This window comes from Brassica oleracea, chromosome C3, assembly GCF_000695525.1.
Source record: "Brassica oleracea var. oleracea cultivar TO1000 chromosome C3, BOL, whole genome shotgun sequence".
Lineage (NCBI taxonomy): Eukaryota > Viridiplantae > Streptophyta > Magnoliopsida > Brassicales > Brassicaceae > Brassica > Brassica oleracea.
Window position 1 is genome coordinate 11044943 of NC_027750.1, and position 24124 is coordinate 11069066.

At 32.9% G+C, this 24124-nt stretch overlaps 4 protein-coding genes and 1 pseudogene across 4 annotated transcripts; 2 read left to right on the forward strand and 3 right to left on the reverse strand.

Annotated features, from left to right (window-relative positions):
• Positions 1–3004: 3004 nt before the first annotated feature.
• Positions 3005–4052, forward strand: LOC106334062 (annotated as a pseudogene).
• Positions 4053–4583: 531 nt separating this feature from the next.
• LOC106332853 lies at positions 4584–5433 on the reverse strand. The gene is made up of 2 exons (XM_013771346.1): positions 5193–5433; positions 4584–5045 (listed from the first exon to the last, which is right to left on the reverse strand). Exons 1-2 carry the CDS (start codon positions 5399–5401, stop codon positions 4688–4690), a joined length of 567 nt encoding a protein of 188 aa, XP_013626800.1. The 5' UTR covers positions 5402–5433; the 3' UTR covers positions 4584–4687.
• Positions 5434–7159: 1726 nt separating this feature from the next.
• On the reverse strand, positions 7160–7940 carry LOC106333296 (RING-H2 finger protein ATL70). The gene has a single exon (XM_013771758.1). The coding sequence runs from the start codon at positions 7836–7838 to the stop codon at positions 7314–7316; it is 525 nt and encodes a 174-aa protein (XP_013627212.1). The 5' UTR covers positions 7839–7940; the 3' UTR covers positions 7160–7313.
• A 7259-nt stretch (positions 7941–15199) lies between these two features.
• Positions 15200–15823, reverse strand: LOC106333809 (RING-H2 finger protein ATL70-like). Its single transcript, XM_013772211.1, has one exon. The coding sequence runs from the start codon at positions 15767–15769 to the stop codon at positions 15272–15274; it is 498 nt and encodes a 165-aa protein (XP_013627665.1). The 5' UTR covers positions 15770–15823; the 3' UTR covers positions 15200–15271.
• Positions 15824–18988: 3165 nt separating this feature from the next.
• Positions 18989–23592, forward strand: LOC106335962 (ATP-dependent RNA helicase DHX36). The gene is made up of 15 exons (XM_013774660.1): positions 18989–19273; positions 19597–19742; positions 19836–19935; positions 20001–20219; positions 20303–20398; positions 20484–20759; positions 20845–21048; positions 21130–21288; positions 21355–21447; positions 21533–21747; positions 21819–21978; positions 22054–22520; positions 22600–22786; positions 22848–23216; positions 23299–23592. Exons 1-15 carry the CDS (start codon positions 18989–18991, stop codon positions 23428–23430), a joined length of 3108 nt encoding a protein of 1035 aa, XP_013630114.1. The 3' UTR covers positions 23431–23592.
• Positions 23593–24124: the final 532 nt, after the last annotated feature.

A 24124-nucleotide genomic window follows, 5' to 3' on the forward strand; every position in this document is an offset into this window, starting at 1 on the left:
CTATTACATAGCCTTTTACAATTATATTTGTATGGCTCTTTTTATAATATTTTAAAAATATTTGATAGTAAATTAAATTTTTGAAAATTCTATAAACAAAGAATAATTGTAAAAAGCTATTTGAAAGTATTTTTTTTCTTTTTAAAATATTTTGTATATTTTCATCTTTAAAGATACTAAAGAAAGATATTATAAGATAAAATACTAAGTTTTTTTAAAAAAAAATTAAATAAAAACGAATTATAAAAACCTACAAGTACAAGAAATTATTTAATAAAAATCAAATAGAAAAACTAACTATAAAATAAGTGATATTCTTTTTTAAAAAACCTAAGTAAAAAAAATGTGAAAGTACTCTTATTATTTTCATATAAATAACTAACTTTCCTTTTTAACTGATAAATGTATGCTACAAAAATATATACCAAAATAAATATTATTTTCACATCTATATTTAGGTTTAAAGTTCTTCATATTATTTTTTAACAAAATAGTATTGACAATAAAAATATTATCTGAGTATTTTCTTTTAATTTCTCTAAACAATTCAATTTTTTTATCATCCTTTTTACATCTTATTACACTAACACAAGTTTTTTATTATTATTATTATGTTTTTATCGTACATAAGTATGTGTAAATATGAGAAATATATGTTTGTATGTATAAGACATAATATAATTAACTAAAAATAATTTTTTTTATTGAGAAAACGAATTTTGAAAATAGCAACTTTTAAAAATAGTTAATATTTGCTGGAAATAATTCTTTGATAGTATTTTTATTTTCTAAATCCTAGAAAAAATAATTATAAAAGATTATGTAGTTTTAATTTTATTTTCTAACACACTAAAACTGTAAAAAAAATATTTGATAGTTCTTTTTCTTTTAAAAGAAAATTCTAAACAAAAGAGATTTGTATCATATTTTTTAATTTCTAACCATAAGAGAATTGTAAGAAGTTATTTGATAGTATAGAAAATTGATGATGAACATGATACTAAAAATTATTTAATTAAAAATGAAGTGTAAAAATAGTATTAATATAAACCGTAAAAATAATAATTTAAAATTATTTAATAATAACTAGAAATAATTATTTGATAGCAATAAGATTTTTCTGAAATTCAAAACATAAGATAATTGTAAAAGTTTATATGATAATAATTTTCCTTTTCTATAATCCTAAACAAAAATATAAAAAAGTATTTGATAGTTTTTCTTTTTTTAATTTTAAATAAAAACAAGATTTAGAAAATATTTTTTTTCCTTTTTAAAAAATCCTAACAAAAGTAAACATACCTACTTAATAGTATTTAAAAAAAAAGATTTTGATAACGAGTATGATGATCCGGTTTAAATTTTTACGTTTGGATGTTTTTTCTAGCTCTAACAAATATTAACTGAAACTTATGTGTGTAAACGAGTTCTTAACTATAAAATAAATTTCACATAACATATGAAAAAACAATTTTAAAAAAAAAATTAATTTTTTTTATTAAATTAAAATATCAAATAAAGCCTGTTGCAACGCACGGGTCCCAATCTAGTAAATAAATAAACTTGAGTTTATTAGATTTTGAGGCGTACGGTAATGCAATACTATAATTTTAAATAATTTATACTATCTATTTTTATTAAAAAATAATCATTATAAACAATTATGTGATCTAATATAATCATATATGAAATTTATTTATGTTTAAATACTTTATAACAAAATTTGAAAATTTATATAAATAGAGTTATATGAAAGTCAATATAGGAAATTCAAATATTAAATATATTGATCTGATTTTTTGTCAAAATAAATAAATATTTAAATATTGTTTTAATAGTTTTATACATTAAAATTTATATAATAATAATTTGAATATAAATTTCATTTCATTTTTTTAGAAGGTAAAATTTTATAAAAACTTAAAACTGAGTAGTTTTATGTATGTATTTACTTACATTTAATTGTATAGTTATAAAATTACTGTGCATTAATTGATACAATTTTAATTATGATTTAATTTAAGAATATAGTATAATTATTTTAATATAATATATTTATTTAAATATATAAATAATATTATTATTTAAATATATAAATACTATGAAAAATATTTATTACAATTATTTAAACTATTAATTATTCCTAAATTGTGGAGAAACGGACAAACAAAAAATATTTATAAAAAATATATTTTAAAATAATAATAATAATAAATAAGACAAATATTAAATATTTATGTGGATTGTACATGTAATTATCATAATCTCTTCATAACTTTTTATTATTAAATTATATAAGTATTACAAAATTATTTTTAAAAATTATTAGGACTACTGATTAATCCGGAAAATCATGGTTAAGCTGAAAAGTAAGCAAATCCACATCTCAAATAATAATATAGATTAAAATTATTTTTAATTAATTATTTCAAAACATTTGACTAAATGATAATATCTTAAGCATATATTTTTAATTTAAGTATAAACATATTTTCTATATTTACTGTACAAAATCTAATAAAAGTCTTTTTACTCTATATTTTATACAAATAATAAAATTAATTCATAAAGAATAAAATCATATACAAAGAAGACAATAAAATATATACCATGATTTTGAAGTGTGGATCTGAACCTAGTCTATCTTTTTCTAAAACATCCTTCTAGTTTTTTTTTGACGTCCTTCTAGTCTATCTTATTAAAACATAAACAGCATATGAAATTAATTTTTATTTGAGATTTTATTTACAATTTGTGCCATTAAATCTTTATAATTTTAGATATTCATTAATGATATAAAAAAATATCAAATCAACTTCTATTTAATTGATTAAAGTCTTTTTATTAATTCATAATATATTTCTATATGTTTCTCTTTTTTTGTCAACATATTTTTCTCATTTATTCATCAAACTGATTGTTTTGTAAAATCTCAGGAATATAAAGATGTATGTGTATATATATAGTACTATCATTTTGTGAAAACCATAGTGAGGAAAACAGAATGGATTCAATTAAAAATTTAAAGGAGATAGCCGCATACGAGAATCTTCTATGGGAGCTGACTGAAGAGATACTCTCTCGTGTCTCTCCAAAATCTCTTGTGCGCTTCAGAGTTGTTTGCAAACGATGGAAAGCTACTTTGGACGACAAGACTTTCATATACAAGCACAAGGAGACGTTTCGATTCATCCTAACAACAAAATCAAAGATTTATTCTGTAAGCGTGGATCCCAAGATAGTTGTGCGTGAGTTAACATTGGATATTCCCGGTTTAGAATCTCAAAACCCTAAAAAGGTGGTTAACTACGACGAGTTCTTGATATGTAGCATGGATAAAGGAGCAGCAGTTTGTAACCCGTGGTTAAAACAAAGTACATGGATTAGCGAACCTAGCTTTACCTTCTATGGCATAGGTCGTCTTGATAGCAATGGTGGAAGTGAGGAAAGTGTTTACAAAACTATTTGGGGTTCAGATACCGGGTGGAAAATCCATGACCTTGCCTCCAAATGGCGTCTTGTTGAATGGAACTTTGTTTTGGATTATTTTTGCTGATCCCTTGTACATCCTATGTACCTTTCAATTTTCGAGCGAAGAATTCTATGGATATTGTAAGCTACCGAGTGGAATCCATCCTAGCGATGTTCTTGTTATTAACGTCTTTAAAGGAGATCGGTTTTCGGTGTTAAAGCAGTGTCACATAACAAAGAAGATTGAGATTTGGGTGACCAAAAACAAGGTTAACGTTGAGAATGGTAAAGATGTGGTTTGGATGAATTTCATGACTTTTTCAATACCTAACTTTCCCGTTTTGGTACAGACCTCCTACTGGCAGAAGCCGAGTTACTTCATCGACAGCAATGAAAGGGTTGTAGTGTGTTCTTGCGATGGAACTGGCAAGGCTTGGATCTATGTTATGGGGGGAGACAAGTTGATCAGCAAAGTCCACTTAGATTCTGTGGTTGATCCTTGGCCTTTGCATTGCACTTATTTTCCCAGCTTGGTCCCGGTTCCTCGAGGCCAAAGAGATGGAGCAGAATCAGAAGTTTAATTTTATCAAGTGTTTTCTAATTGTGTGTTTCTTCTTTGTTGCAATTAGAGATTTTGCTAAGTTTCATTTATGTTTTGCTTTTCTTTTGGAGAAATAACTTCTTTTAGTTCTTTTTTTAGAGCAAGTTAGTTTAAGGCTTAAGCATTTGACAGGCTTTTCGTTAATAAAATTTATCTCTAATGATTCTCTCCATACAAACCCAAAACCTAACAGTACAACTCTGTGAGGCTGTGTAAAAATATCAATTGTCCAGTGTCTGTATGCATACATATCCAAAAACAGTTCGGTCCTTTGAAAACCGTAACCAAGCTTTTCATACAAAATAAGGTTAGATTTCGGGTCTTTAATTCTACTCCATAACTCATACAATCATACGTTGACCATTTAAAAAAAAAATCAAATTACCACTTGATGAAAACTAGAATGTAGATAAATTTTTCAGACTAAGGGGAAGGTAATAAATATGTTTTTGGTTGGTATGATAAAAAAGAAAACAAAAGTAATGATAAGAGAATTAGAGAATAACCACTATGCAAAAACATGGACGCGTCTAACATTAATAGCAGTGTCATATTACATACTTGAAAGTTATATTATGCCAAAGAAAAGAACAAGAAGAAGAAGAAGACCATGACTCAAACGTCCTTGGCCAAGCCCGAGAGATCAATTTCTCCAGAGGAGAAAGGCTGTCTAGTGGCGGCATTTTCGTCGTCTATCTTCGGATGGTCTTGAATGGGTATCTCTCTCACGGTGGCTGAGTCATAATCCCCCATGATGTCAAACAAGCTGCTCTTCATCTCTTCAGCTGCTTCAAAGAAACTCTTCATCCCGCTAAAGAAATGGCGCTCGATGTCGTCTAAGTCGCTTCGGAGTCCCGGGAAGTTTAAGGGGTTTTCCTCAAACTGATTTGGGGGAGAAGATCCACCACGCACCATCTGGTCTGTGACATCCTCTTCCGTGTGCTCTGTGGTGGATTGAACGACTTCAGAGGGCCTTAAAACGAGATACAGAACATAGAGAGTGAGAATCAAAATCAGTTTAGTGATCACAAAAGGAGAAATGAAAGGTAACAAACTGATAGTATTTGATTACTCACTCCAATAGTCAAATTTTCACATAGGAAGATGAGAAACCACTTACTTGCCAAAACAGTGGCGGAGGATCTCCTCGGTTTTGTCGCACTTCCTGACGAACTTCCCAGGCTCCACCTCCTCCGTCTTGCACTTCGATCTCACCACCGTCGTGGTGGAGCAATTGCCGTCGGCGGCGGAACCTCGTGGCGGTTGATCGGTGATATCATTACCGGCGGCGTCCGAAACGGATGAATCGTCTCTCCAGACCCAACCCATACCTAACTATCGATGATTTCTTTGTTTCTGGATTCTTCCTCAAGCAAAAATAAAAATCGAAGTCTCTGCTTTGTTTGTTTGTTTTTTATACTCACGCTTTTTTTTTCTTTTCTTAAAAGTTAAAACCGACTAGTACTAGACCAGACAGTCAGACACGTATGAGTTATTTGTCTAACATGTAATAATTTTATAAATGAATGCTCAATAAATTAATAAATCAATAAATTTGTTTCAAGTTTAAATTAGATTAGTTTACGGCAAAAAATATTAAATTAATTTTAATTTTAAAACAATTCAACCAAACAATAAAGATAATAAATTGAGAAACAAATACAAAGGACTTTGAAAAATACCATTATATGTAGAAAGAATTCAATGGTTATGAAAACCGAAAGTGGAGTAATTTAACAATTATAAAATCCATAAGGTGGAGTAATTCAATAGATTATGAAATCCGAAAGTGGAACAATTCAATGTGTACCCGGCCTTGTCACTTGAGTCTTGATCGAAGTTACATCCTTTTGAAAGTTCTCTTTTGTTTTAAAATATCTATAATAGAATGCAGGAAGGTCTTCAACATTTACTGTTTGCTACCGATTATTTTGATTTGGTGCAAATGGTATCCACACATTCAGAGTGTCATGTTTTCTCGACACACTAAGACGAAGATCGTGTACATCATGAGCTTAATGCTAAAAAAAACATTTACATCTGCCTCGTGTAGTTAGTTATTGTTTAGTTTACCTATTGGTAAATTTGGGAAGTTAAAATCAAAGGGTCCATTCTATAACAGTATATGTATTCTCCCGAGACTAACTGGATAGGATATATCAAGAAAAAAGATACTCCTTCTGTTTCATATTAAGTGTCGTTTTAGAGAATTTTTTTCGTTACAAAATAAGTGTCGTTTTCGATTTTCAATGCAAAATTTATTTTTTTATTGGTTGAAATATGGTTAGGTGTATAGGTAATAGTGTTTTTATAGAAAATGTATAAAATTAATTGTTTTTTTAATTCGTGAATCGAAACCTAAAACTGTTTATAATAAAACAGAGGGGAGTATACAAGTAAACGGCAAAAAAAAAAAAAAAAAAGTAAATGGCAGCTGCATGTGCATCTTTTCCAAATGCTAAGGCGTATATGATTAGGTGTGAAAAATCTTATTATATTAGCTTACAAAATGCTTTTGAAGTCTATTTCTCTTCTTAATTAATAGCTACACAATTCAAATTTAAAAACTATGGATATATATATGTGTAAAATGAATATGGTGTGATATTTTTTTTATCTTTCGAATAGTAAAATATAATAAAGGGCAGTTTGGTAGTCAACTCATTTTATCATCTTTAACCTACTTAGTTTAAGCCAGTTGGGATTCGATAGAAAATTCGTTTTCGAGTGTTTTGTTTATTTCTCTTGGTCAATGTTTTATATCTGTTTACTTACACCCTCTTAAAAGTTTTCTCAGATCATATATTATTCTGGCTGATGTTCACCAAACAAGACAAAGACCCTGCTAAAATATCTACTTTTATTTGATTCTATGTTCTCGTAATTTTCTATTGTATTGACGTCTCAAATATTTCTATTCAAATGATCGATCTTTCAGAGCCCAAAAGTTCAATACAAGCGAAGAATGAAGAAACATATTTCAAAACGACTTTCATTATTCTTTCATGGCATAGAATTCAACTTGTTTACCAAATAAAACAAAAACCAAAGCAGCCTATCCAACAAAATTGTAAAATTACCCTTAGTTTTCTTCCTTTTACAAATCTTTGGTTTCAAAGAATATATACGATGATCAAATTAGTGAACAAAAATGAAAACTTTACAAGGAAATAAAGAAAAATTCAAGAAGATATATATATATCATGAACACTACTTTTGGCTTCGGAGTATAATAAAATAATCATGACATCCTGGTGGTGGCGACGGAGGAGGCTAAGGGAACAATCTCGGCGAGGGGAGTGGGGAGAGGAGTAGGAAGCGGCGAAGTCCTGCAGACAGGACACGTAGGATTGAGTCTAAGCCACGTGTCGATACATTTGAGGTGGAAGAGGTGTTTGCAATCTGGTAGTTGCCGCAGCAGATGATTCCCCTTGTAGTCTCCTAAGCAAATGGGACAACACGACGACGTGGAGCTTCTCTTCGCTTCCGAGTAGAGGATCTTCGGGTAGCTTTGAATGGTGTCCTCGTCCAGACCTGGGACAACGTCAATGATGACATGGTGGTGGTGATGGACATGTGTTGAATCTTGATCTGTTTCTGAAGAGTGCTGGTTACGTGCGCAGAAGTAAGAGGCGAGGGTGATGGTTGTGATGAGGAGAAGCACTCCGATGGAGACTCCAATCCCGTATCTGAATCCTCCTGTATCGTCAGGACCGAGCAGGCCGTTGTAATCCGGCGTCGGCGGCGGCGGTTGGAAGGCGTTCATGGCGGCTGCGGTTTGATGGGTTTTAGAGGAGGAAGAAGAGAATTTATAGAGAGGTTTTGGTCAGCTATTTAATTATAAGACATGGAAACCGAAGCATATTGGGGTTATTAAAAGTCAACACTAAGAGAAAGAGGTAGGAGATGCATGTGAATGAAGATAAGAAAGCTTGTCAAAGCAAAAAGCATGGTGTGACTTTTGGTTTTATAGTAATTAATCTATATATGAAAATTGCTAATATTGTAATTGTATAAGCATAGACTCATTGATTCGATCGTTGTTTTGGTCATTATAAGATTTTGACCTAAATGAGATGAAGTTTCTAGGTTTCTTACTCGTTTTATAAATACCTTTACGAAGAAAAGTTAGATGGATTTTTTTTTTGATTTTTAAGTAGACAATCAAAATAACAACATATTAAAACAAACAACTAAAGTTGATCATTATATTTAGAGAAATATATACACTTTAAGTGATCGAAAAACCAATTAACACACATATATATATATATATATATACTAACTAACTTCTTAATATAGAATCATATTTCAATCTAACAATTTCAAATGATGAGTGGTTTTTCTAAGAGATTATGGAATTAAGAGTAATCTCATTGAATTTTCTTTTATGTGTGCTTCTCTCAATTTAAATATATCAAAACATTTAATTTGAAATATTTTAATTTTGACTGAGATTTTCAACATTTGAGATGCCTATTTAGTTTTATAGATATATTTTTTCGTGAGAAATTTCTCCCAATCTGAAATTTCGAAAACATTTGTATTATATAAACAAAAGACATTTAACTCCCGGCTATGATAATCATCGTTGACCAAAAAAACTATGATAACCATCTTCTATCTTGCACTTCACGGCCAGGTTAGTTACTACACCAGTCGCACCCAATGCTCTGGAGAGTTGTAATATTAAATATAGTTAATGCGTCATTGCCTGCATGATGTTTATTTAATATACACTTAGGACTGCATCCGTACTAAAACACAAGTCACTTAACCACTAAAAATTTTACACATGTCAAAGTTTTATAATTTTTTTTGAAAAATCTAACTATTGAAAATTTATGTTTTCATCTCTTATTTTTCTGCGACTCCAAATCTCCAACCACATAATAACTTCCTATTTTTTCGAATAAGTTTCATCCCACGTTTCAGTTAACTTCTTCTTTATTAAACTGTTTTTTCTCTGGTGTTAAAAAAAAAACCGTTGTATTCTCTATATAATTTGCACTCATTCTGTTTTACTTTTATCTATCACCATAAAAATCTTATCACTGTTCATTCTAAAAAACTAAACACTGATCAATGGTTTTCGGAGATACTCCGATGTACATTACTTGAGGTGCAGATACTTTTTTTTTGTAACAGAAAGAGAGAGAATTGATATAATAGTTATTTAGCAAAAGAGTAAGTGATAAAGTTCTGTATCAGCATTTAATTATCTTTTGTTGTGCAGTTTTGAATTTCTTTAGGTTTTTTTTTTACAGAGGACCAAAGCTGCTCGATCTGAAACATAGATCGACAAGTGAGATTAAAGTTGGTAAGTGTAGAAGAGTGAGATGATGAGAAGAAGAGACTTCAAACTTTAAACTTACAAAGAGATCAAATCCATGAGTGAGATTAAAGTTGACGCAGTTGAAGAAGAATGAAAGAGAATGGAGACTCTAACTTACCAGGAGATTCTCAGCCCACATTGCTGCTCATATTTTGATTAATAGGTCAGATGCAAAACTTTTAACCACTCAAATGAGTATATAACAAAAAATTGACCAATATTTTTTTGCTCATTAAACAATAACTAATGGTAAAAACATTTTATGCTTGACAAAGTTTTAAATATCTAATATAGCAAGCATACTATTTTGTCAGATAATCTATCATAATTTCATTGTTTTTGTATTTTGATACAAATTTATATTTATGGAAGATTTATTACAAGTCAAATACAAAGAAAACTGAATGAATAAAATATATAAATTGACTAAATATCATGTGTTGGTTCATTATTATGTGTTGGTACATATCTTAAGTTTTAAAACATAAAATGCTTATGACTATATATCCATATATATATATATCTATTTAAAATAATATCAGAAATATTATTTTACCATTTCTAACAACTTTGTTTGTGAGAGTTATAAAGTTAGAGTTTTGTTATCAAATAATTTAAAATATAGTTGTTTTGACCGGGAGTAATACCAATTATTTATCTTCATTATAGTTAATTCTCAAAACTCCACGATCCCTAATTCCTTAAAAGTGAGACAACTTAATCCCTAAAAAAGTTAAAAAGCTCTGATCCCTGCTAATGTCTATGTGGTGTTAGAACATAATAGGATATGTAGGAGTCAATTTATGAGGTGTTCATATATTTTAACCCAAAAATTTAGTTTTAATAGGTGTTAAACTTATATATATATATATATATATAAACTAACTATTTTCCCATACGTAGTACGGGCCGAACACTAGTACACTTATAAACAGATATGTTTGAAGTGTAATAAAGACAAAACGTATAAATTTAAACGACTGTATAATACATAATAAGGAGCTTGTTATAAGCTAGTTGCTCAGCAACCGGCCATCACGAATGTAGATACTTTACGCATAACACCAACAAAAATTATTGGAATATCATAACATTATGTTCAAAGACTTTAGAACATCTCTACTCATAGTATCTTAATAGATTTTTGAAAATATAATAAAAACAAAAATCTCTACTATATAAAAGCAACTAATTTGAAGCTTTTTTAGGCATGCCACGTAGGACAAAATATTTAGAACCAATCATTTTGCCATATCATCGTGGATGTTGAGCTGCTGGACCTCAGACGAATACGATATACAGCCCATTTGCAAAGATTGTCGGCTTTAGTGGCCCAAAATATCTACCTAACTTATCACCACCTAGATCATGACTTCTTCACTTCGTTTTCTTTATTTTGACCGGAGAATATCAATCGTCATCATCTCCTACGATTCTCAACTTCAACGGTTGTGTCTCATAAATACGGCTCTTAATACTCAATTCATTATTTCAACAACCCGAGAAGCATGCAACTTTTGCGATTCCCTCAGCTTCACAGCTTATATATCAGCTACGAAGATGCCGAAATCCACCGGCAAGGCCCTTATCGATCAGTTCTTCGACCACGTTGCCCATGGCTTGGGAGAGGCAGAGCTGTGACTTCGTTAATTCATATCTAAGAAGCACGAAAGGGGCAATCTAATTGGCCTTGAGATGAACAGGGATAAAACGAATAGTTTCTTCTTTAAGATTTAGTTCCAGTTACTCATATCATGTGAAATCAACTCTGTAAACCAATAATTTTTTTTCTGTAAGATTCAAGTCTCCAGAAGGAAGAAGGCGAGAAGTGGTTGTTTACTCTCATCAGTTCGCCTGCTCCGAGGATATCTCCCCTAACGTTGCTGCACTGAAAGGTTTGTTTTCTCCAGGCTGGACAGAGAAGCACACGCAAAAGGAGCGAATATCATTCAAGTAATTCTTGCTCTTAAATGTTTTCTTCTCAGATTTAGTTCAGATTGTGACCACTTGACTCAAGTCTTGATATGATACTCTATATGGAAACAAATAGAGTGATGTTTTGTATTGATATATGTTGTCCTCTCCTGACTATTTGAAGTAGTACATAATAATTAGCGTGGTGGAGCCACGAGCCACATGAACTCACGTATATCTCCATTTACTTTCCATGAGTTAACAATGCATTATTTTTTTGAGTGATATTACTTCTCTCAAGCACAATGAGAGGACTGCTTTCAACGACCCATGCTTTACAAGGGTCATCCTACCATTGAAAAGTGACATTTTTTTTGTCAATGGTGCCCCTTTGATATTTAAGTTGTGGGGTTTTTACTTTCATCAAAATGTATCTGTTATATAGTGCTTTAATGGTTGGATAAGGGTTACTAACACAGGATGCAAAAGCTAGCAAAGGAGCTCAGTGTAGTGGTACCGGTTAGTTTCTTTGAGGAGGCAAATAATGCACATTACAACTCAAATGCCATTAACAACATCCTTCCCTCTCAAGTTTGCTAACTCTGGTACTGTCTTAAATATTATATGTTCTCTTCCCCTTTTAGAGAGTAAGAAAAAAAGAGTTTGTTTTTTTGGTATGTGCAGGTTACGATTGAGAAGATTCAAGGAGGCAATGATTTAAGATAAAATAGCTTCTATATCAATCACCTGTAGTGGATGTTGTTGTACGGCTTCAATCCTCTTAACAGATTCTTTACCAGAATATTCAGAGGCAAATAAAGATCAAACAGTTTCCAAGGAGGAGCTTCAGAAGCATACCGAGCAATGATGATTTAGAAAGATGATCAAGATGTAAGGTTCTTGGTCTCAAAGTCTATAAAAAAAGTTGTATTGATCTTTTGTGTTTGAGTTGTTCTTTACAGGAAATGAGCTTAAATGTTAACACTGCTAATAATATTGGTCTAGGAGGTTCATTTTACTCCATCAGCGAATCAGATTGGATCGTAATGCGCACTCGCCTCGATGACGCAACTCAGTTCCTGCAACAAAGTAGGGGCATTGAGACGGGGTGAAACATGGACTCCACTTCTGAATACGTTCTGCAGCAGCAAGCTAGAGCTAGAGCAGATGTACAAAGTTCAAATGCAATTCTATGAAGTTTCAAAGCTTATGAAAGTTTTCTCCGAAGTAGTGAGATCTCCCTATATACTTCTAGTTGCACTAATAGACTAGAAAAAGTGCATACAGATTTTTGTCTATTGGTCCTCAGGTCAAATAACTTTGAAATGTTTCTCTATGTTGTTTCATCAGATTAAAAGGTTACTGTTAAGACAATAATATATATTCGCTGAGGCTACAAAAAATGACTACACTCAGTGAATTAATTGTATTCGACTGGCTCTTTAACCATTATCCATAGAATTGTTTTATTGTTACAAATTTAAGATTTGAGTTTCTCCTGTAAACAGGAATAACCACCTTGTGAGATATTTTTATATGTTGGAGAGAATCTTAATCCTTGAAAAGTCAAGTTAGAAGCTCGAAGCTGTCATTATAACAATGGTTTTGCACAATTTGTTACAAAAGATCATACAACACTGTAAATAACACTTCTAAAAATTGAAATATAATTAGTTTAAAATATACAAGCTTCACGTAGTGCGGAAGAAAATCTCATTTGTTTGATGCTTATATATATCTTAGAAATACAATAACTCAAACGCAGTATAAAAACCTAAAATTAAAGTAAAGAGGGACGGACATATTACATAACATGAATGATCTGACGAATCATTTTAGACAAATTACATAACATGACTGATCAGAAATGTTAGATCGCCTTGATAATAAGAATTAATCCAAAAAGATAAAGGTAAAAACAAAAATCTAATCATCTTCTTTATATAATTTCACACAAATTATTGTTCGATTCAACAACCAACAATACCATTTTATTCCAACACCATAACTAGCATTATCAACAGCTTGCGAAGGAAGAATAAACTAAACCAAGTTAGTATGAGTTTGTTTTAAATTGATGACAAAAAAAATGAAGACAATGCTGAACATTTCAGTTTTATTCAATAGAAATATAATTAATCAACTAAACTAAACGAAGAAGATAACTAATTACTATACTAAGCCTATTTTCTTTGTCAAACATTTTATGGTTATTTTTTGTTGCAAAATTATTTTACTTTAAACATAATTTAGAGAAAAATAATATATCACACAACATATATTAAACATAATCCGCGCGTAACGCGGACAAGGACCTAGTAATAAAGTAATATGAGGATATTTAAAAAAACTTGAGATGCTCATAGTATTTCAAATGAAATACTTTTGCATATCTCAAATTTTGGGATACTTAGACCATCATTAACCTCAGTCTCTTAACTGAGGTTCTTAGTTTTGGTTAAGAGACGATTCTTAGTTTTTCTTAGATTTTAACTAAAAAAAGTTAAGAACCGTCTCTTAAATAAGAGATATAAGAGTCGTCTTTTAGCCGAAAAGTGTAAAAAAAAAACAAAAAAATATCAAATCACTTAACTCCGACTAAAAGACCAGGGTTAAACAAAAAAATATCAAATCATAGATTACTTTATTTTTTAATCTATTCCTTATTAGTGTTATTTTAATATTTTTTGAGAATCTCCTCTAGACATATGGAAATACTCTTAAGAGTTGGTTAACATGTCATTTTCTTCTATCTCTCGTGATCACAATGTGGAATTGGGCTAACTTCGGCCTGAGGCCTTTTCTTTTTTAATGGATTATTCCGTTACAAAAAAAAGAGTTAGTTAACATGCAACTATGAAGATGAGATGCATTATAAAAGAGCAGAAGCTTTTCTATTTCCAAATCTTTATCATGGGCTTAGACAATCTTTATCCGGCCGAAAACTATACCATTTTATATTCAACTTATTTTCCGTCATTGATATTGAATTCTCGATCCTGCAAACTATTTTCTTTCTTATACTTTTATCATTAGGTTCACAATCTTAGTATCTCACAAACCCAACACAAAATAGGGCTCCATTGAAATATTCTTTTATCCGATTACTACCTGTATTCACTTATCCAAAGCCCGATTTAGGAGCAAGTATTGTTATATAAAAAAAGTAAATTGAATCCTGCATGCGCATGTTTCGAATGCTACGGTGTGAAATGTAAATATGCTATCTTACAAAATGTTTTTAGATTTCAGTTCTTAATAGTTTCACTATTCAGATTAATAAATGAAAGATATATGTGTAAAATGAATTTGGTGTGATATTTTATTTTTTCTGAGTATTTGAAAACAAAAATAAAGGGTTTGGTAGTTAATACATTCTATCATCTATAACCTACTTAATTCTGAGCCAGTTGGAATTTGATACAGAAATCGTTTTCGAGCGTTTTTTTTATTTCTCTTGGTCAATGGCACTGCTGAAAAACCCACTTACGTACGCAATCCGTCTGAAACGCCCAACTGTGTAACGGATTTGATCCCACTAGATTAAGTTTCTATAACTTGTTCTCGTTTTTTCTATTGGATTGACGCCTCAAGTTGTTTTATTTAAATAATGTGTCAGAGCCCAAAAGTTCAATACAAGCCAAGAATCAAGAAAATATATTTCAATTCCCTCTCGACATTTCAAAACGACTTAATATTCTTTTTCGTGGTACCTGCAGGTACGTAATAGTATATTATAACTTTTTACAAAAGCAAAAGTCATAGAACTTATTGTGAAATTTACCCTTAACTTTCTTCCTTTACAGATTCCAAATTATATATACAATCATCAGTTAGTGACCGAAATTGAAAGCTTTAAAAGGAACTAAAGAAGTAACTGAAGAAGATAAATATCATGAACACTATTATTGATTTTGGTTCAGGATTCTTGAGGCTATACAAACAATTAGTCAGGACATCCTGATGGTGGCGACAGAAGAGGCTAAGGAGACAACCTCGGCGAGGGGAGTAGGAAGCGGCGAAGTCCGGCAGACAGGACACGTAGGATTTTGTCTAAGCCACGTGTCGACACATTTGAGGTGGAAGAGGTGGTTACAATCGGGTAGTTGCCGCAGCATATGATTCCCTTTGAAGTCTCCTAAGCATATGTGACAACACGACGACGTGGAGTTTCCTTTCACTTCCGAGTATAGGATCTTTGGGTAGCTCTGAATGGTATCCTCGTCCAGACCTGGGACAACGTCGATGATGACATGGTGGTGGTGATGTACACGAGTCAAATCTTGATTGTTTTGGGAAGGTGATGAAGAGTGCTGGTTACGTGTGCAGAAGTAAGAGGTGAGGGTGATGGTTGTGATGAGGAGAAGCACTCCGATGGAGACTCCGACTCCGTAACTGAATCCTCCGGAGAAAACCGGCGTCTGCGGTGGCGGTTGGAAGGCATTCATGGTGGCTGCGGTTTAATGGTTTTTGGTTAATGAGGTTTAGAAGAGGAAGATGATAAATAATAGAGGTTTGGTCAGCTATATGATTATTAAGGTATGGATAGAGAAGCATGTTTGGATTATCAAAAGTCAATGCTAAGAAAAGGGATGAGGTGCATGGAAAGCTTGTCAAAGCAAGCATGGTGTTTTTGGTTAGTAATTAATCCATGCATGTATGAAATTGCTAATATTCTAAGTGTATATTGAATAAGCATATTCTCATTTGTTCGTTATTTTAGGTCATGAAAATATTCCAAATGGGATTTCATTCGTATTATAAATAGATTGATTTAAAAGTGTTTAAGTAGACGACAATATAACAACATATTAGATAGGAACACTATATTTGTCATCTCTAAATCTGTTTCCTCTCTAAATATCCCAATATAACTTTGCCTTTGTTGGTTTAACAATATATAATTATTTCTATGATAAAAATTAAACATTTTCGTAGTGTAGAATAATATTATATGGTGACAAAATACATTTTTACTTAGATATATAATCAAACTACAATATAACCTCTTTAAATTAATACTCTATAAATTAATATACACTAAAAATCTCTATAAAATAATATAATTTTATAGTCCCAAATCGAATTTTTGGTTCAATTAGTATATCGATAAATTAATATCTCTGTAAATTAATAAAAAATTATAGTTTTGGTCTAGTCTCAACATTATTAATTTATAGAGGTTTTATTGTAGTTGAAATCATAAATAACGTCATCTTCTTTTTTTCTTGCACTTCACGGCCAAGTTAGTTACTACACCAATCATCAGGGTCGGATTTGAGAATTTAGGAATTATAAACATTTCTTAAGAGCTTTTATAAAAAAAAATTCTTCATAATTTGGGGTTTGTACTGATGTAAGAAAACTCTATTAATTTAGGGCCAAAGGCCGATACGTTGAGCAGTTGTTATAATAAACAAAGTTAATGCGTCATTGCATGCCTGCATGACGTTTATTTCAATATACACTTATATAAACAGATAAATTCGAATGCATAACAAGAATAAGACAGAACCATATATTATAAACGAGGATACTATACTTTATAAGGTGCTTGGAAGCCACTTGACAAGCGAGAGGTCATCACGAATATATATATGCATAACACCAGCAAAATGATTGAAACATCATAACAACTAGGAAATAATCCGCGCTGTGCGCAGAATGTGATTATTAGTTTCGTTATTTTTAATAAAAATACATTAAATCTGTTTAATCTGGATATTGGTTCGGTTTTAAGTTTTTTTTTGGTTTTGTAATCTTCTAAAATATAACTATTATTTTAAATTAATATTAATTTTAGTTTATTCGGTAAAAATGTTTAATTTTTTGGTTTTTCGGTAAAAATCAAAAATTAATATTTTTTTTTTTATTTTCATGTTATGAATTTTAGAAAGTCGTCATGTCGAACCAATAGTTTCATAAAATAATTTCTAAACAGATAATAGTTTAAGAAAAAGAAAAGAAAATTATTAAGACAAATCATTTCACTACAATTTGGTCGGTAGTTAAAGAAGCATTAAGAAAAAATATTTCAACTTTAAAAAAAAATAGATACTTCAGTTGTGGTGAATACTTAGTTACAAGGTGTTCACATCAAGGTGCACATGTATGTGTATGTAAAAAGTATATAAAAATAGTTGACAGATATATTGTTAATTAATATTAGATGACATTTTTGTTCAAAATAATACATGAAAGATAAAATTAAAATTAATTTAAAATAAAAAATGTCTTGACATTAGTCATTTTTTCATATAAAGAAAATAAAATTGTATCCGTAAATAGGGGTAGACACAGATCGGATATCTGGGTATTTGGAAGCATTCATGTCGATTCGATCTGTAGCCACCTAGAATTCGGTGACTCGGATATCCAAAATGATTTAGAATTTTAAAGAATATCCGATTTGATCCGTATATAAAATAAAATATTAAAAATAATTGAAAAATTTAATAATAACATTTTATTACAAAATAAAACATTATTTAACTTTTTAAATTCTAGTACCTAATATAATAAATTTAATTCATAAAAATATTGTAAAACTGATATAAAGTATAATATATATAACGTATATATATAATTCTTTACATATATGTATATATATGCATATAACCGATCGGATTAGATATTTGTTCCTAAAAATATTGGTATTTGTGATTTGCTTCTTTTTTTGGATATTGTATTTTAATATTTGATTTGTTTCGTAGAGTTACGGATATCCAGATTTTTATGGTTCAAATCAAAACGGATAACGAATCGAAACAAAATTTATGAATATTTTGCTCAACTTTATCCGTAAACAATAATAATAATAATAAAAAAATATATATATAGTTTGGCTTTTGATTCGTTATCTATTTTTATTCGAACCGAAAATCTAGAGTTTTATTGGAACCATGTATGTGAGTTTTATATTAAAAAAACGCAAAATACATAGTGTGAACACATTTATGAATATAGTGTGAACGCGTAAACATACTTATAATCAAATCATTGTGAGGCTGTCACGTGTCTATTATAATGTGAATGTATTTATTATGATGCTTTCTCTTTTAATATATAACAGATATTTGATTCCAACAACCTTTAGTTAACATGGAATGAGACCATCAAGATGAGAGTGGCACATGTTTTTCTGTTTCCAAAAACACATTTACTAATTTCTTTGGTCTTGGTTATCCAAAAAATCATGGGCTTTAAAACACTCTTTTTTATTCGGGCCCGAAACTATACCATATGATATTTCACTTTTATTTTTTTGCGGTCAATGATATTGAATACTTGATCTTGAAAACTAATTTTCTTTGGATTATCAGCTAGTGGGTATAAAACGAATACTAAGCATGAAAAGTTTGAAGAGGTAACAAAGAAATAAGAAATGGTTATTGAACCAGGGAACCTGAAGGTCCTTTGTAACGTTGTTGGATTTTTAACATGCTTAGAAAGAGTTCTACAACTATATAGCCGAGAACTTTGAGGTGGCTCAATTTGGTGACGTCACAGTGGTTGAAAAAGTAATTAGGTTTAGCACCATTGGGTGCATCTTTGTTCAGTCTCCGACAGACGCACACATTACAAAAAAAAAAAAAACGTTCAGTGCGATTGCAACTTAAAAAAAAAAAACCACTTCCAGAAACTTAATAAAATAAAACATTACACGAATGCACCTGGCATCTCTCTCGCCTCTTTCCACACTTCGCTTCCTCCTTCCATTATCTCCCAAACTCTTTCCTCTTCCTTCTCTCTTCCGAATCTCTGCCATGGGTCCTAACTCTCAGGGTGGTCGCCGAGGCGGAGGTTTCTCCTCCGGTCGCGGTGGAGGTCGCCGTGGTGGTGGACGCGGCGGCGGCGGCGGGGGTGGACGCGGCGGCGGAGGTGGCCGTGGAGAACAGAGATGGTGGGATCCGGTGTGGAGAGCCGAGCGTTTGCGCCAGCAACAGGCTGAGGTAATGAATATGACGTCCTTTCAAATTTTAGGAATCTGGGAACTGAACAACCTGAGTTCGGTTAATGAGAGCTTCTTGTCGGAACGGTACTTAGATTTACTACATAGGGTTTGGTCGTGTTGGTCAAATTTTTTTGTCCCCCGACATAAGGCTTAGGTTTAGAGTACCCACTGCATTGTCTGTGTGGCAGTCCCGACATGAGATGAATCTAATTAGGTTTAGTTTGAGATGAATCTAATTAAGGTTTTGGTTTGGGATGCTATAGTCAGTATTGAATGTGTGGATAATCATAAGAAAGCTAAATGTGAATCAGTTTATTTCAGATGGAAGTTTTTGATGAGAATGAATGGTGGAACAAGATTGAGCTGATGAAAACTGGAGGTGAGCAAGAGATGGTGATAAAGCGTAATTTTAGCCGAGGTGATCAGCAAACACTCGGTGATATGGCTTATCAGATGGGTCTTTACTTGTAAGTCTTTTATCTTCTTCACAACTTCCTTAGCTTTCATGGTGTGAGAGTGTGTCATGGAGTTTTTTTTTTTTCTCTCTTTCTTTTTGGAAGCCATGCGTACAATAAAGGGAAGGCTCTTGTAGTTAGCAAAGTTCCTTTGCCAGATTATAGGGCAGATCTTGATGACCGACATGGATCCACTCAGAAAGAGGTAATATAAGTGACACTTAGTATGCAAATTGGCACCCAGAGTTAACTCAAACTCTTTTTTTGTAGATTCAAATGTCTTCAGAGACAGAGAGAAAACTCGGAAGTCTTTTGAAAACAACACAACAAGTAGGCTCTTCAAACGCCTCTAGTTCAGGATCTAATGTCCAGCGGGATAGTACATCAGCTCTTGGATTGAAAAAATCTGATTCTGCTTCCAAATTTTCGGATTCTCATGAGAAAGAAAAGTTCAGTGTTGCACTCAAGGACAGGCAGGACAAACTAAAGGTAACATGTGGCTAAAGAAAACTTCATGCATCAAAAAGTATATGTAGATTAACATCAATTTTCTTGTAACTGTCTCAACACAGGCAACTGAAAGTGTAAAAGCACTTCAAGCTTTCAGAGAGAAGCTACCTGCTTTCAAAATGAAACAAGGCTTCCTTAGCTCTGTTTCAGAAAATCAGGTAATAACTTATTATGTTTCTCTCAAGATATATAAGTAGTTTTGATCTTGGACTAATAGTTGTGTCATGTGTTTATTTTTGTCAGGTACTGGTAGTTTCAGGAGAGACAGGGTGTGGTAAAACGACACAACTTCCTCAATTCATATTGGAAGAAGAGATATCATCTCTGAGAGGCGCTGACTGCAACATAATATGCACACAACCTAGACGTATATCTGCCATATCCGTGGCATCTCGTATATCCGCTGAAAGAGGTGAACCCATTGGTGAATCCGTGGGTTACCAGATCCGTCTTGAATCAAAGCGTTCTGACCAAACACGGTTGCTGTTTTGCACAACTGGTGTTTTACTAAGACGGCTAGTAAGTTTTAACAGTTATTTCCACTACTCATCAACACTCTCTTTGAACTATGATGTTTTAGACTTAAAGTAAATTTGAAATGCAGATTGAGGATCCTAATCTAAGTGGCGTAAGCCATTTGCTAGTGGATGAAATTCACGAGAGAGGCATGAACGAGGACTTCTTACTGATCATACTAAGGGATCTTCTTCCTCGGCGTCCAGATTTGCGTCTTGTTCTGATGAGTGCTACCATTAACGCTGACATGTTCTCAACGTATTTTGGCAACGCTCCAACTATGCATATCCCTGTAATGACTTAGTCATTTTATCTAATGTCTTGTTTATGATATGAATATTTGCGTCTCATCTTTACAACTTTTTTTTGCTAGGGGTTCACATTCCCTGTGACAGAGTTATTCCTAGAAGATGTATTAGAGAAAAGTCGCTATACTATTAAGCCGTCAGACTCAGGGAATTATCAAGGTGGCTCTAGAGGTAGAAGAAGGGACTCAGAATCCAAGAAAGACGACTTGACTACACTCTTTGAGGTATGACATATGTTTTACCTTGAAAGCTTGAGATTTGCTTTACCAATTGTTATTTCAATTGTTTAGGATATTGACATCAATGTACACTACAAAAGTTATAGCTCAGCCACAAGAGTTTCGCTCGAATCATGGTCTGGTGCACAGATTGATTTGGAGCTGGTATGAGCTTTGTACTATCCTCTCAGTAGCTTCCAGCTGAAAGCCAGCTAATAACTACTCACTAGTTTATATAATCTGTTATCAGGTTGAGGCAACAATAGAACATATTTGCCGTGGTGAAGGTGACGGAGCCATTCTTGTTTTCCTCACCGGCTGGGATGAGATTTCGAAGCTTCTTGAAAATATCAAAGGGAACAGGTTGCTTGGAGACTCTAGCAAGTTCTTAGTCCTTCCTCTACATGGTTCAATGCCTACTGTTAACCAACGCGAAATCTTTGACCGTCCACCTCCTAACAAGCGGTTAGCCTTTATAACCTATTGCTTCTCCTTTCAACTCATTTCTAAGCAAATCATCTTGTTTTTCTTTGTAGGAAGATAGTTTTGGCTACAAACATTGCTGAGAGCAGTATCACAATCGATGATGTTGTATACGTTGTGGACTGCGGTAAAGCAAAGGAAACTAGCTACGATGCTTTGAACAAAGTGGCTTGTCTCTTACCATCATGGATCTCAAAGGCTTCAGCTCATCAGGTATAAATGTATAATAATGTTTCAATCAACAATCATAAGTTGTAAGATCTTATTCACTCTGGTACAAAAATGTAGAGACGAGGTCGTGCAGGACGTGTCCAAGCCGGAGTTTGCTATAGGCTGTACCCAAAAGTTATTTACGATGCTTTCCCACAGTATCAGTTACCAGAGATCATACGGACTCCACTGCAAGAGCTGTGCCTGCACATCAAAAGCTTGCAGGTTGGATCCATAGGATCATTCTTGGCAAAGGCGCTTCAGCCGCCTGATGCTCTTGCTGTTGAGAATGCCATTGAGCTTCTCAAAACAATTGGGGCTTTAGATGACACAGAAGAGCTTACACCCCTTGGTCGTCATCTTTGCACTCTACCTGTTGACCCAAACATAGGAAAGATGCTTCTCATTGGAGCTATCTTCCAGTGTGTCAACCCTGCTCTGACAATAGCGTCTGCTCTGGCGTACCGTAGTCCCTTTGTCTTACCGTTAAATAGGAAAGAGGAAGCTGATGAAGCCAAAAGATACTTTGCTGGTGACTCCTGCAGGTATATATGACCTAGAGACAAATCAGTTTGTTTTTTCAGTTTCTTAAAGAACAGGTTTGGGTGTTTACGTGTTGTGCAGTGACCACATTGCTTTAGTTAAGGCCTTTGAGGGGTATAGAGGCGCAAAGCGTGGTGGACACGAAAGAGATTTTTGCTGGGAGAATTTTCTTTCCCCTCTAACCCTAAAGATGATGGAGGACATGAGGAACCAGTTTCTTGATCTTCTTTCGGATATAGGGTTTGTAGACAAATCAAGAGGACCAAACGTGAGCGCCAAGAAACCTTTCCTTAATAATCTAAAAGCTGCTGACCTTTTTTTTCCCTCAGGTATACAATCAGTACAGCCAAGATATGGAAATGGTAAGCGCGGTTCTGTGTGCGGGGCTGTACCCAAACGTTGTGCAGTGCAAAAGAAGAGGGAAGCGCACTGCCTTCTACACTAAAGAGCTGGGTAAAGTAGATATCCACCCTGGATCGGTTAATGCTAGAGTGAATCTCTTCTCGTTGCCATACTTGGTTTACAGCGAGAAGGTGAAGACGACAAGTGTTTATATCCGGGACTCGACGAACATATCTGATTACGCACTGCTTATGTTTGGTGGTAGTCTTATGCCAAGCCAGACCGGGGAAGGTATAGAGATGCTGGGAGGGTATCTCCATTTCTCTGCCTCGAAGAACGTCTTGGAACTGATACAGGTAAAAAAAGATTGGATTGTCTTTCTCAGATATTTTTCTTGTGTGTGTTTTGTGATGTGAAGAGGGGAATGTGATTGTGCAGAGGTTGAGGGGAGAGGTGGATAAGCTGCTGAATAGGAAGATAGAGGATCCGAGTTTGGACATAACGGTGGAGGGTAAAGGAGTGGTTTCGGCTGTGGTGGAGTTGCTGCGTAGCCGAAACATCAGGTATTAGGAACAGCGTTATTTAAATCGAATACTAGCTTCATAAGTGGGACTCTAAGCTCAGGTTTAGGAATGCTTTGTTAGGCGGACGATAATTATTCTATCAATCATATCTCCGGACAATAATTATGTTTTGTTTGTTTGGTGCAAGTCTTTGCATTGCTTGTTATTCTATTGAAATCTTGAATGTAATGCTAAGAAAATATGAATCATAAAGTAACATGTAATGTAAAACATAAATTATGAAAATAATTGTTTTCGACAACAACCGAAAAAACGAAGGAAAAGATAGGGTTATGATTCTCTTCTGTTGTCTAATCTTGCTGGATGTGAACCAAGCTTGGAACATAACTAAAGATGAATGGCGGGAAATCTAGATGCATTGATTGAACATAAGGCGTTTCTGTGTAAGAGTCAAAGTCCTCTCCGAAAGTGTACACCATGCTACGAATCCAAGGACATGAATCACAGCACAAGACCACCTTCTTCTCTTCGTCCACCATAAAACTTTGAAAACGACGGTCAATTGCCTGGAAATCCACTTTAAAGGATTTGCTCCACGATAGCACTACTGCATCATTATCAATTTTATCGCTCACCCATACTTGCATCTTGTTTGAAACAAAGCAATGCATACTTAACACTGAGAGTTGTTCTTCTCTAACAACTGATAGAGACGTGATAGAAGGAGGATTTTTTGGCAG

What these genes read in the sequence shown, in the direction of transcription:
- LOC106333296 (XM_013771758.1), bottom strand. Translation starts at nt 7,838, where the DNA reads ATGAACGCCTTCCAACCGCCGCCGCCGACGCCGGATTACAACGGCCTG.
- LOC106335962 (XM_013774660.1), top strand. Translation starts at nt 18,989, where the DNA reads ATGCACCTGGCATCTCTCTCGCCTCTTTCCACACTTCGCTTCCTCCTT. An exon ending in GCTCTGTTTCAGAAAATCAG is followed by an intron (nt 20,399 to 20,483) that starts GTAATAACTTAT and finishes TATTTTTGTCAG; the next exon opens with GTACTGGTAGTTTCAGGAGA. An exon ending in ACGTCTTGGAACTGATACAG is followed by an intron (nt 23,217 to 23,298) that starts GTAAAAAAAGAT and finishes GTGATTGTGCAG; the next exon opens with AGGTTGAGGGGAGAGGTGGA.
- LOC106333809 (XM_013772211.1), bottom strand. Translation starts at nt 15,769, where the DNA reads ATGAATGCCTTCCAACCGCCACCGCAGACGCCGGTTTTCTCCGGAGGA.
- LOC106332853 (XM_013771346.1), bottom strand. Translation starts at nt 5,401, where the DNA reads ATGGGTTGGGTCTGGAGAGACGATTCATCCGTTTCGGACGCCGCCGGT. An exon ending in CTCCGCCACTGTTTTGGCAA is followed by an intron (nt 5,046 to 5,192) that starts GTAAGTGGTTTC and finishes TCTCGTTTTAAG; the next exon opens with GCCCTCTGAAGTCGTTCAAT.